The sequence below is a fragment of the Calidris pugnax genome, unplaced genomic scaffold, assembly GCF_001431845.1.
Source record: "Calidris pugnax isolate Ruff unplaced genomic scaffold, ASM143184v1 scaffold9, whole genome shotgun sequence".
Taxonomy (NCBI): Eukaryota; Metazoa; Chordata; class Aves; order Charadriiformes; family Scolopacidae; genus Calidris; species Calidris pugnax.
In genome coordinates, this window is record NW_015090778.1 from 6,418,536 (window position 1) to 6,430,959 (window position 12,424).

General features: G+C 40.1%; 1 protein-coding gene across 2 annotated transcripts in view; it reads left to right on the top strand.

Moving 5' to 3' along the window:
• The first annotated feature begins 1,484 nt into the window (after positions 1-1,484).
• SEC14L1 (SEC14-like lipid binding 1) overlaps positions 1,485-12,424 on the top strand; it is a 41,547-nt gene continuing 30,607 nt past the window's right edge. For both annotated transcript variants that reach the window (XM_014952647.1, XM_014952639.1), the window contains exon 1: positions 1,485-1,570. In XM_014952647.1, coding sequence (XP_014808133.1) covers positions 1,508-1,570 — 63 coding nt within the window. In that variant the 5' untranslated portion in view covers positions 1,485-1,507. The remainder of the gene's footprint in view (positions 1,571-12,424) is intronic.

The window sequence follows — 12,424 nt, forward strand, 5'->3', positions numbered from 1 at the left end:
TCCCCTCCCCGTACCCCGTTTCCCTCACCCCCCGCCGTTCCTGTGTGTGTCCCCCCCCCACCCCGAGTTTCCCGCCGGTTCCCCTCCCTGAGGAGCGGCCGGCGCTCCCGCTGTGGTGGCGGCGGTTAACGGCTCTCGGGCGGGTGGGGGGCCCTGGGTCTCGTCCCCCGGGTACGGGGAGCCCCTCAGGGCCGCCATAAGCCCCTCCGAGCGGCGAGGGGCCCTCCCGGTGCCGGGCATCCCGCGGGCAGGCCGGCTGTCACAGGTGTCCGCCGGGTGTCCCCCCCCGCTCCCCGCCATGGAGGGGGCACGGCGGGGGGCGGCAGCGCTGTCCGGGGCAGCGGTGAGGAGAAACGCCGAGTTTCTTTGTTGTGTAACTCTTTTTGTCCAAGGATCAGAGAGGGCTTGCGGCGTTTTGTGGTTTTTTTTGCTGATTCAGGTCTTTTTCTTTTTTTTTTCCTTTTTTTTTCTTTTTTTTTTCTAATGGAGAGTAGTCACGGGTGAATTCCTCTCTGGAATAGGATGTCGGGGGAACTTTCTTGTGACTCTTGAATTTATCGTGGGCTTTTTCTCGTCTCCGAGAAGCCGCGGTGCCCATCGCCTCAGCTGGGGCTTGATAACGCTTTCCAGAAGCACCCTAGATAACGTGAGAAGGCATTAAAAAAAATAAAAATAATACTGACTAATCGTAATAAAGCCACTTCTCGGGAAAGCGAGTCTGGCTAGCAGCCCGTGGTTTCATCTGTGAGTGCTCCTGCCAGTATTTTTTCAATAAATGTAATTGCATTCAAGGGAGTTTGGGCACACTTTCCAGGCACGAAGCCGTTGCAATAGCTCCTGTCTGTTTTGCTAGTGATTTTTTTTTTTTTTCTGGCTGTGTATTGGACTGTTTGTAGTTTCTCTAAGTTTTTTCTCTCCAGCTATCTCCTAAGTTTCTCTCTCAAAAGTCTTAATTTAAAGTGATGAAGGATTGCATTGTATCCATGTGCTGTAGGGGTCTATTTTTTTCTTTTTCTCTGAAAACAAGGGATTTTAACACTTGATGTACTTCTTAACCTCCTTTTTTATTTTCTTTTTGCTTTTAAACCAGTCCCCATTCAGATTGAGCTATAATAAGCAAGGCAGCCCACTTACCATGCTGGGGGACTGGGCAATGCTGTTTTTGCCTTTAGCTGGTATGTGTCAATGTTTGGTTCTCAGGAGCAGCACAGGAAGTCTCACCACCCTGATGAAGAGTCATAAAGTGTGTTGAAGATTTGTTGCTAAAACTGGGCTGGAACTGTGCTAATTTTGTGTCATCTTTGGAAGAAATGAGAAGTCATTTCTGGCAAAAATATACGTAGCTTTTCAGGGCCCCATTGCTTAGTGAAGGATTTCCTATAGAATTGCTAGCATGATATCACGCATAGAATAATTGTAAGAGAAAATTGGAAATGTCTTCCTACATTTGACAGATGGTTTTAAAAATTTCTTTTTCAGGTTTGAGTTGCTCTTACCCACTGCAGCTATGGTGCAGAAGTATCAATCACCCGTACGGGTGTATAAACACCCTTTTGAGTTAATTATGGCTGTAAGTATTAATTTTTGCTGGAATTTTCTTCCTTGACAGTTCCTTGTACTGCTAAGTACTCACTGAGCTCTGTTTGATAGGTACTATAGAACATACGAATCTGAAATGATACACAAAATGTGAGATACATGTGTTTTGATGGTTTGTTCTCTACACAAAGTATTATTTTACATAATGTGTTCTATTTTTTTCTTAAAAAGTTTATAGTTCATAGATTTACTTGAAGGCTAGAGCAAAAATGGGCTTGGAGCTTACTTCCCAGTTGATTACTGGGAGCAATCTATTCTAGCATGGGAGAAAGTGTCAAGTACATTAAATAAGATTGTTGTGGTTGCTTCTCCATCAGTATGGAGGTTACAGGACTTCAGAGTGTAGGGAAAAGCCATGAAAGCAAAGATAAGCCTGAGTGAAAGAGAAGAAAGTGTTCAGAGCATTGGTAATACTTTGGGGGGAGGAAAAAAACCTGATTGCTATGGAGGCCAGAAAGATGAATAAAAAGCTTTTTGGGTTCATCGTTGCTAATTTGTGTGCTAGTGTTACAAATAGTAACCAAAAGAAAAAAATAGAAAATCCAAATTAGGTTCCCTCTTCTTTCTCTCTCTTCCCCTCTCCCTTCCTTTGTTCTTCTAGAAGATAGAAAGGAAGTAGGTATTTGACATTTTCAAGTATATTCAGCCAAAACCACAGCTATGTGGCTCTCATGAGTTACAAAGAGCAGTTGAGGAGAGCAGTCAGGTCAACTTCTACCTGATAAGAACAGTTAAAACTAAATAATAATTTAAATAGTAATTGCTTTGTCTCGCTTGCTGAAAAGACTATGTTTAATGGCTTCAGAAGGGATTTTTAATAGTGTTCATAGTGTAAATATTTAGATAGATCACATGGTTTGGAGTGCAGAGTTCCTTACAGAAAGTTATCCTTTGCAGTCGCAGGGCAAAAAAAAGGATTAGATCACTCTAAAGGGAATACTTCACTTTCTTTTTATCTTATTCCTAGACCTGCCTCCAGTATTATACATGCAGGTCTTGCTCTTGCAAACACTTCAAGGCAGAGTGTGGTTATTTTTCGTGTGTGGTGGACAATCTGACTGTGAAATGTTGAAGGTCTTTTAGAACCTTAGTACACTCTGCCAGCTAGGCTTCAGATGGTTTCTAATTTAAATGTGGTTATGTGTGTCAAACTTTAGTCTTCAGTGAACTATACTGGTGGTTCTTCTTAGATCAGTCAACAAAAATTAGTTTCTTGGACAAAATTGTGGAACTGATGAATCTTTATCTTGCTGTTGAATTGAAGGCAAAAATGCTTCTTTTATTTCTTCGAGGATATTTTGGGTTAAAATGCTGACGAGTTTTTCATAATGCTTTATTGGGTGTACATAGAAACACTTCTGACTATTAATATTACCTTCGAATTCTCAAACTCTTCTGCAGCTTGAGGTAACATTTGAAGAACAATCTCTAACAAATATTAAGTCTTTTCTTACATGAAAGCTTTTTTCTCCTTTGGAAAGAGGCTATATTACGTACACAACTAGGAGAAAACAATAGTTGAAAAACTAAACCAGTGAACTAAGAGGAGAAGAATGTTTATAAAAAGAAACAGTCAGCTGAACAGGATGCTTTCTGAGACTAGAAGTTTAGATTAGCGATAATGTGTATGATTTATTTCATCTATGTCAGAGCAGCGAGTTATCACGTGAACTTGTTCAGAATGTGATCACTGGATGAACATCCTTCTCCTGCCGTGTTGCTTCTGTTAACGTTACTGGTTTTTAAAACTTGCAAAATTCCTGGTGGTGATTTACCAAAACTGGTCATGTGTTTTCTGAAGTATGTAGAGGAGTGCCTCCATGAGCCAAATTCTTTAAAGAATATAAACAGTATATGATAGTTTCATGCCTTCTTGCTGTTTTCCCTTGGTTGAACTGCGTAAGTTGATGAAGTATTTCTGGAAGGAATATTCCTGTCAAATTTTGTGCTCACTGAAGTAGATGTACTATGTTGCATATTCTCAACCCAAAAAAGTGCTATAATGTTATTTTGACTGTATCAGCGGCTCTTCTGAAATGAGGAACACATTCTGGTATGTAGCAAGCTTGAATTTAAGGTACCCAACGAACAGCTTTAACAATATGGTTTGGTGTTTGATTTGTTTGATTTTTTTTTTTCTCTGTCCCTCCCTTTCCTATGCACCCAACCTTTGAGAGAATGTGTTCTCAAATAGGGGTTTAAACCCCCACACCAGAGATGCTCAGTTGTCAGTAAAAAGTCTCTTGAAGAAACCTTTGGTCAATGTGACAGCAGTGTTCTTAAAGCTGAGTTGTCTACAAAAACCACTGTTTCTAGCTTGGGTCTTGTTGCATGGGATCTCATCTTTGTCTTAAGGTGCAGACTACTTTTAACAATGTTATTTGGAAAACTGTCCTCCATTTCCAGAGAGTTTCATGGAAAAGAGGTAATTCATTCTGCAGAGTAGTAACGAAGATCACCAGTGTCAGTGAAACGCATGTGGATGGACTGTAAAGATCCCTGGATGATACGTGTTCCAACTACAAATTGGAGCTCATTAAGTCAAACTAATATTTAGCTTTCAGATGGAGAAATCAGCATAAAACTCTTCCTTCCTACAAGCAGCTAAGTGAAGGCCTCTTGCAGAATGGATCATTTACACTACAAACTTCCTATTTGCCCACTTTTCCTTTCCTGAGTTTCAAAGAGGTACTTGAGGGAGAATAAAGTACAATCAGCATTCCATTCATGCTGCTCCAGTGTGCTTTGAGAGAACTTTGTTCTCTCTGTGAAGGGTGAGTGCAGCTATATTAAGACAAAAAACTGGATTTAATTCCACTTTGATCTAAACCAAGATTGACAAGTGTTTTGTAGACAACTATGATATAAAGACATTTAAAATAGATGCAGTGAAAATTCTCTGTTGAATTGGTGTTGAAAATAAGTTTCTCTTATGCTCTTCCACTGAAATCCAAGCCCTTGTGTTATCTCTGTGACACTGTGCTTCAAGGCACAAGCCCTTATCTCTCAAGTCTTCGAGAGAACTGGTGAAGTGCTGTTGCTGGTAGAGTCAGGAGATCTATTGCTGCATGTTTCTTGCCTTTCTTTATCATTAAAGTCAAGCTATGTAAAATATAATATAAGCTACTTCCCTTGAAGATTCCCTTTTACTAGTGAATTGTGTAGTTCCAGACGATACCTAAGTTGCTTTGAAAACAGTAAGAACTGGATGCAAATCTCTTAATAAAGCTATCTCCTGGTTCAAGAATCATAGGCTAGAAATTACCACATTTTCATCTGACACATCTAACACAGGAGATGTGATTTCACCAAATGGTTACCAATGCTGACATGATGACTCTTGGCTGCCCTGTGGCACATCTGTCATAATCAACTTCTTGAAAACCCTGAGTGCATGTATAGATATATATTTTTCAAAAAACAACTAGCCAACTTGCACAGCTGTTCATCAGACTGAATAGAATCTCGCCTTGTTTTTCCTCCTGTTCATGTTGAAGTTTACGTAATGCTGGAAGCAGCTGAAATGTGGAAAAATGACTGTTTACTTAGAGTCACTTGTCAAGTTACCAAGGTTAAATGTATTGGAGGAAAAACTGAGAAGCTGCTTTAATAAAACCTCTACAGATTATAGATTCAATTTTTGATATTAGCTTAAAGAGGTTTACATTTAAAGTAATATAGGGACTTTGCTGAATAAGTAGTTCTTAATGTTAAAAGACAGTTAAGGACTTCAAGCTTTATTAACACACATGAGGCTAAAATTAACTTTGGAGATTCACAGCTCATTTTCAGTCTGACATGCATTAGATAATTCCCCTTGAGTTTAATTTTCAAAGCAAATTTAAATAATGAATAGTCAGCTACTGTGGCATTTCAAGGGTGGAATTTATGCAAATGGAAAATAAGATTTTTTTGAAAAAACCACACAGAATTGAAGCATTGACCAGAGGGTTTTGGTTTTTTTTTAGTTTCTGGAAGCTCTATGGAGAATGTATTGCTCTTCAGTCCATTTAGAACATGTCCTATTTACAGCCAAAAATTACTTAGTATCAGAAATATATAAGAATAGTAACACGACTGAACACAGCAAGTGTGCTCTCAACCTGTCCTGTTATGTTTAGTCAAATTAACGCAGATTTTAGGAACATTTGGCATTGTGAAAACTAAGATTTTTCAAACCTGCCTGTGACAGGAGATGGACTTTCAAAGGTATTTCCCAGTCTTTTGAATACCTAAAATAATGTTTCCACTTTGTTGAAGTCCCTGGTATTTGTAAACTTCCACTGGTGCCAGACAACAAAGTCTGTAGATAAACTAGTCATCAATGTTGAGAGTTTACAGTTGTGGAAATAACACATTTGATTTTTATTTTAAGATCAAAATAGCAATTAATCTTGCACTGCCTTGAGGCTGATAACTGCTTCCTTCCAAACTACATATTCTTATCAAAATATTCTTTAAAAAAAAATTGGTCTTGTGTTTTTCCTTTGTTCTGATAGAATATCCGAAGTATCTAAAGCACAAATCTTTCCTTCTTAATATGTATAATGTGTACTGCCCTTTTGATTATATTGTAATTTTAATGATTTGAATTTGCTGCTTTTGGAGAACAGACTTTCTTTGCGTTTAGAGATCTGAAAAAAATCAATGTTTAAGGTAAATCTCCATGATTTAAAGCATCTCTAAATTACAGGAAAGTAATAAGATTGTAGATGCTATAAATACGCTTCAGTGATAGAGTAGATTAGAAAAAATATATCTGATTTTTTTCAGATTGACAAATCAAAGTATAATCCCCTTGATCTAGATTGTAATGAGTTTCCTGATCAGGCAGTACATCATCTTTTCATTTTAAAGGTTATTACTTTAAAATGTCATTTAAAAAAAATTACTATGTATGAAGTGCCACACCTGCTCATAAATCCATGCAATTTTTATTCCTTCTAGTCTCATTTGCTTTTTCTTGGGAAAAATGCATTCCACACGTCAGGTCAAGAGGGGCTGAGAGGCCAATGAGAAAAAGGAAGCTGCTTTTGAAAGCAGAAATTAGGCTTTAAATGTATAGAGAAGTACCGTGTTCACCCACACTGCCTTCAGGATTTGTTGTGGGCACTTAAAACCTGGGGAAGGGAAAAACTGAGTGTCTGCTCCCGAAGCTGCTCAGGGGTTTTCCCTTTGCTTGTATGACTCTGCTTCCTGGCTTTGTTCAAAATTCAGCCTTATTTATTGTTGGAAATGCGTTGGTAAAACTGTGGTGGAATAGTGCCTTGTATGGATATTCTTATTTTATATGAAGTGTCTGCCCTTTAACTGCTGGTTTATGTCCTTGTTGATGTTCTCTTGTGTTAGCACGCACTGTAAGAACAAATGAATTTTTGGCTGCTTGTTTGGAATGAGCCGTGGTTAACGAATGTAAGAGTTAAGTTGAGCACCAGGGAAAAATATTGACTTAGCAGGCTGCTTACTGTGCAATTTACGTGTTGTTTCATGGCCTGCTTAGATATTTCCATGGCTAGCTGTTTCCTGTTTTCCGTGGGCAAACACATGACCTGACTGTAGCTGACAGCTGCAGTTCTCTTGCGCACCAAATGCTTTTAGTCAGTGTTTTTAGCAAGTCTTTTACACTTTAAAAGCTAAAACACCACTGCTGTCAAGCTCTGAAAGGTGTCAATAGAAGAAAAAATATGTATCAAAACAGTTTTTGTTCCTTTGTTCTGAAAGCATTCCAAGCTTTTCACCCTTGGCAGGTGTTTTAGCTCCGAGACTGGTGTGAAGTGCTGGTCTAGGATCTGTTGATCAGACAAGGAACTGTTGCCTTTGAGTTAAAAATCTCAAAGGGGGACCTGGCAGAAAGGAAGTGGTTAATGCATTCCGCAGAGTCCTACACTGTGGTACTACAGTTATCAGCTGGAGAAAGGTGCAACTTCATGATGGTAATTTGACGTGCGGTCAGCCATTAAGAAGCGTGCGTAAGAGCCTTCAAAACCCCGTGGGAAAGAGATACAGTATATGGGGTTTTTTTGCTAATTCTTAAAATGTCTCTAATGAGGAGCCAGAGGTTGCTCAGAGCTGTTGGCTGCAGACGTACAATGAGGTGTTTCCATCTGCTACGGCCAGTTACGCGCACCTCCGGCGTGAGCAGCCTGCACTTCCCGTTCCTGTCTGACAGCAGAGGATTCGAGCTGCTCTGCTTTTAGGAAACGAGCATGCCACGAAAGAGGGGGTAGAAGGAGAGCCTGAGGGTTTGGGAGCAGCCCCTGAGGTTTTTCTGTAAGTATTCAAGCTGCTCTGCTTTTAGGAAACAAGCATGCCATGAAAGAGGGGGTAGAAGGAGAGCCTGAGGGTTTGGGAGCAGCCCCTGAGGTTTTTCTGTAGCACACATTGACTCAGAGTCGAGATTTTGGAACACGGAGTTAAGGGGTACTCACTGTGATTTTTTTCATAACCCAAGATTGGTTTTGCACTTAATTGAATTCATTCTGTTTCTGGAAGGAGGGCAGCAATGTGGTCTTAAAACTGTTGCGTTCTGAATATAGAATGAATCTTCTGAGAATTTGCAAGGAAATCTGTTAATTAGCTCAAGTTAAAATTAATCACAGGTTAGTCTTAAATGGTCTATTTTCTTTTCTCCCAAGTGAATTTGTCTTCCAATTTTTCATGTAGTTTAAAATTACTGTGTATATATTCTAAATGAAGCACTAGGCTGTTAAGCTGAATTATTAACTCTTTTTATCTCATTTTTGCAATATATTTAAGACAGGCCAGGTTAGCAGCTCAGGTAAAATGTTATGTAGGGCCTATTACAGGTAATTTAATAATTTGGCTTGCTTATAGTCCATTTGCATGCAGCTTGTTTCAGTTGTAATCAGTGAGTGATGTCTGAGATGAGAGTTGTGCCAAGAGCTCAGGCTGGTGGCAGACAGGGGTGGCAGTGGCTGGAAAGCCTGTGTTGGAAGGACTGGTTGGCATCATCTGGGCTCCGCTGCAGCCTGGGGTGGCCTTGCCAAAAGAGTTCAAGCAAGCAATGAGCCATCAGAATTTGAGATGAGGTCCTAAGGTCCTGGCGTTTCTGTGTCTTGCTTTTCATCAAGTGCTACTGATTTCCTCCCAGTCCACTGAGGTTTTCAGCTTGTGGTTCCTGGGCTCTCGCTTCTGAGGGTCAGAGAAACACAACCGAAGGTGCGGTTTCCCATTTTAGCTAAGTTGGTGTTCCAGCTTGCTCTTCTTGCTTTCTTGCAAAGACACGTTCATCAGCGAGCCAGTTTAGGGAGCTAGGCTGGTCAAAAGCTATCGTGGAAAAATGGAAAATGAATGCCTCGTTAGCCTGATTTCCTTGCCAGGCTCCTGGAAGGCTGATGAGCCACCCCTGTGGGAGCAGGGGCTCGTCCCCCCTGCACTGTGAGTGAGCTGGGGGCAGCTCGGCACAGGAAAGGACCTTTGTCAGTACACGTTGTGCTGTGGGAGCCCTTGATTCTGTGGGGAAATAATTAGGGATCTGCAGTTTGAAAAATGCTGAAGCCCCTTGCTGTAACAGTAAATGAAGGGGCCATTAGAAACTTGATTCAGTGCTCTTCAGGCCTGGTATTATTTAGCAATGCAAAGTGTTTGCAAATTGTGCTTAATGGCTTGGAGTTGTGCATTCTGTGAGTTGCTTTGGCGTAAAGGGGAATCTGTCCTGACCTTAGAAAAATGAAAATTAAAAGGAAAAAAAGGTACTTTGTATGATGTGATGGAGTAGAATGCAAGCTGATTAGTTGGCTTTCTTGCCTTGCATTCATGTATGAAACTTCAGATTTGAATGTTTTCTGTCTTGGGTCTTACTTCATGATAATAAGGTTTGGGGACTATATATCAATAAATTTGAAAATAAAAATATCACAGGGATCTTGGCACCTAACAGCTTTAACTGGTGACAGCAGAGGGATCGTGGGAGGGAACAAAGAGAAGCTACCCTTTTATATTAAAAATGAATTTTTATTTAAATTGTTTTAATTCTTAATTATGTACAGTTGGGTTCTTGTAAATTAGCATTTCAGAACTTTGGTTCAGATGTATGGAGTTCAATATCTACATCTGTCTGGTTGTATGTTTTGGATTACTTGTTGGATAATTACAACTGTTTTCATTCTGCTGTTTATATTCTCAAGACATGAATACAGGTGGTTTTTGGAATATATGCAGCTCAGTGTAAGAGTTGAAAACTACATCGCAAACCTCTTAACATCTCAGCCTCTGTGTCTGATAACTCTCTGCTTGACTACTGCTACTGTAATATTATATCATACTGCTTTGATAGTAATAGATCTCATTTTGTGAAAATGAATATTTCTCTGGTGATGGTCAGGATGGCGATGTGTCACTTCTATTTGTTTCTGCCACAACAGAAGGGGAACAGTTAGTTTCCTGATGAGAGCACTTCGTTTCTTGAGTGTATTGTGATTCTTCATTTAGTGTAAAATAGGAATGCCATAGACATTGAGTCCAGTTCAGGAACATCAGTCAGCAAAATCCCTTCCGGAGGACATTTTTCTGGCTATTTCTTTCGCTGTGTAAATTATACCACTTAATTTGCAAAGCTCCCTCTTTGCTGTGCAATTAATTGGCCTGTGGATAAATTCTTCATTACTGAATTCGTGGCTCTATGAAATTACTTATTTCTATTGAAGTGTTTCATGGTCTGCATGGTGCAGCCACTGATGTTGTAATGAACAGGATTTAAAGCAATTTCACTTCATCTTGTTTGTTCTGTGTTGACTAAACTGATTCTTGCTTTTGTGTGTCTGCCTTTCTCTGCTGTAAAGGGAGGTAAAGAAGAAAAACTGATTGTCTATAATTTATCATTTAGGCAGACACACAAAAGCTGTAAAGGGAGGTAAAGAAGAAAAACTGATTGTCTATAATTTATCATTTTAGTTGCTTTTTAGAAAAGAATCAAAGGAGCCTTGAGTGTTCTTTTTCAATTGGCTTATCTTTGGAAGCTAGGTGGCATCTTCCTGTTTGTATTTTATTGGGGAGCAGATTCCAGGGGTACAGAAGTTGTAGCACCTTAGCGTGCCAATGATACATCTAGCAGTGGTGTTACCTGGTTATTGATGTTTTAATGATGTATTTGGATGTGGGGGGAAAAGGATTGTATCCTGTTTCTTAACGAGAACCGCAGTACTGAATTGCACCATAAGGCCTATCTAGCCATAGTGCTATGTATCTGGCAGTGGCCAAGGGCAGTGTCTGCCTCTAGGGAAGAGGATAAGAATGAGATAAACATATGGTAACACTCTCTGGGCATACTCTCTCATCCTACAGGAATGTGTCTTGACAGCCCTTCTGGTCCAGAATGTGCCCGTTGTCTATAATAGCACCGCATGTGGCTTCTTTCTTGCGCCTGCCCAATTCCTTTCTGGAGCCAAGTGAGCTCTGTCGTGACACCCTCCAGCAGGAGTTTGTGCTTCATGACAGGCTCTGTCAAGAGATATATCCTTTCTCTAGAGCCTGGCTCCTGCTCGCTCAGCTTCACACCACCTGCTCCTTGTGTTGGAAGAGGCGGCAGAAACCCTACTCACATCCTTTCGTGCCGCTTGCCCTGTTAGATCTGTAAGATATCTCCCTCAGTCTTTAAATTATTCTTTTTTTGTGGTGATGTCTTAGTCTGTTTAATAGTTTGACTCCATACGAGAAAACACTGTTGTTCTGTACTTTTGATCTTCCACCATCAATTTCTAACCTTCCTGAGGCGTCTCCTGATACATCAGGACGCGTATGTTAGGTTAAGATTTTTAAATAGTACATTTAACTTCCTAGCTTAAGAGGTAAATTGTCTGCAGACCCCAGATTCTGTTGTGCTGTATTTTGATGACATTCCATTGACGTTAGCGAATGGTCAAGTTTTAATTGCTGTACTTAATACATTTTAATTGGTTTGCTTAATAGAGTACAGGTGCTCTCCACCTGGAAGCTGGTATTTTGCTGGTCAAAAAGCCAAACCGAGACCTTTACAGTTGAGCTGTGCTATTTATCTTGAATTATGCCCTTTTGGCAAAGCTTTCCTTGCTGTACTGATTATACTCTTGGTAGAGTGAAATCACTCTTGCAGTGCTTAGAGACCAGTTGCCTCTGGGCCAAATTAAAACCTGGTGGGTGCAGTTTGAGACAATGAAGTCAAACCTGTTTCACTGAACCGTCATGGTCATGTGGTGGGGGGTTTGATCTGGATGAAGATCAGGAGACTTTTGTTCTTTGTGGTAGTACAAGTCTTTAACCTTTTAGACAATGGTTTAATGAGGAATCCTGAGCCGATACTGTAGCAATGCTGTAGTCATCCTTTCTTCCTCCTCCCATAAATTAGATTTTGTCTACGCAGTAATAATTTTATTTAAAATACCCTAACATATTCCAGATGTTAAACCTGTTTTAACAGACCTGCTTAGCGAAAGTGTCTGTGATTCAAAGACCAAAAAAAGTGACGAATACCAATGGTAGGACTCATAAAAATGAGTCTTAAGCATGGAGCAGTAGAGCAGTAAGGAATATTTGACTGTTCCAAAAATAGATCCTCAGTGGACACAGTAGGATTGCAGCTGAATTTTAAAGTAAAACTGACTGCAGAGGAACCAGACACGCAATTTTGTTAACTGGAAAGGAATAGGGAAGCTAAGTACCAAATTCTGCTTTCCGTGTGGCAGTATCCTGTGCCTTTGTGAGATGCCTGCTAGCAATGCAGAACAACATAGCTGTCACTGTTCAGCTGCTGTAAGACAAGTCATGGTTATTTACAAGCAATGGTAAGACAAGCTTAATGGTTTAGAGTCATTTTGATGTGTGTATCTCA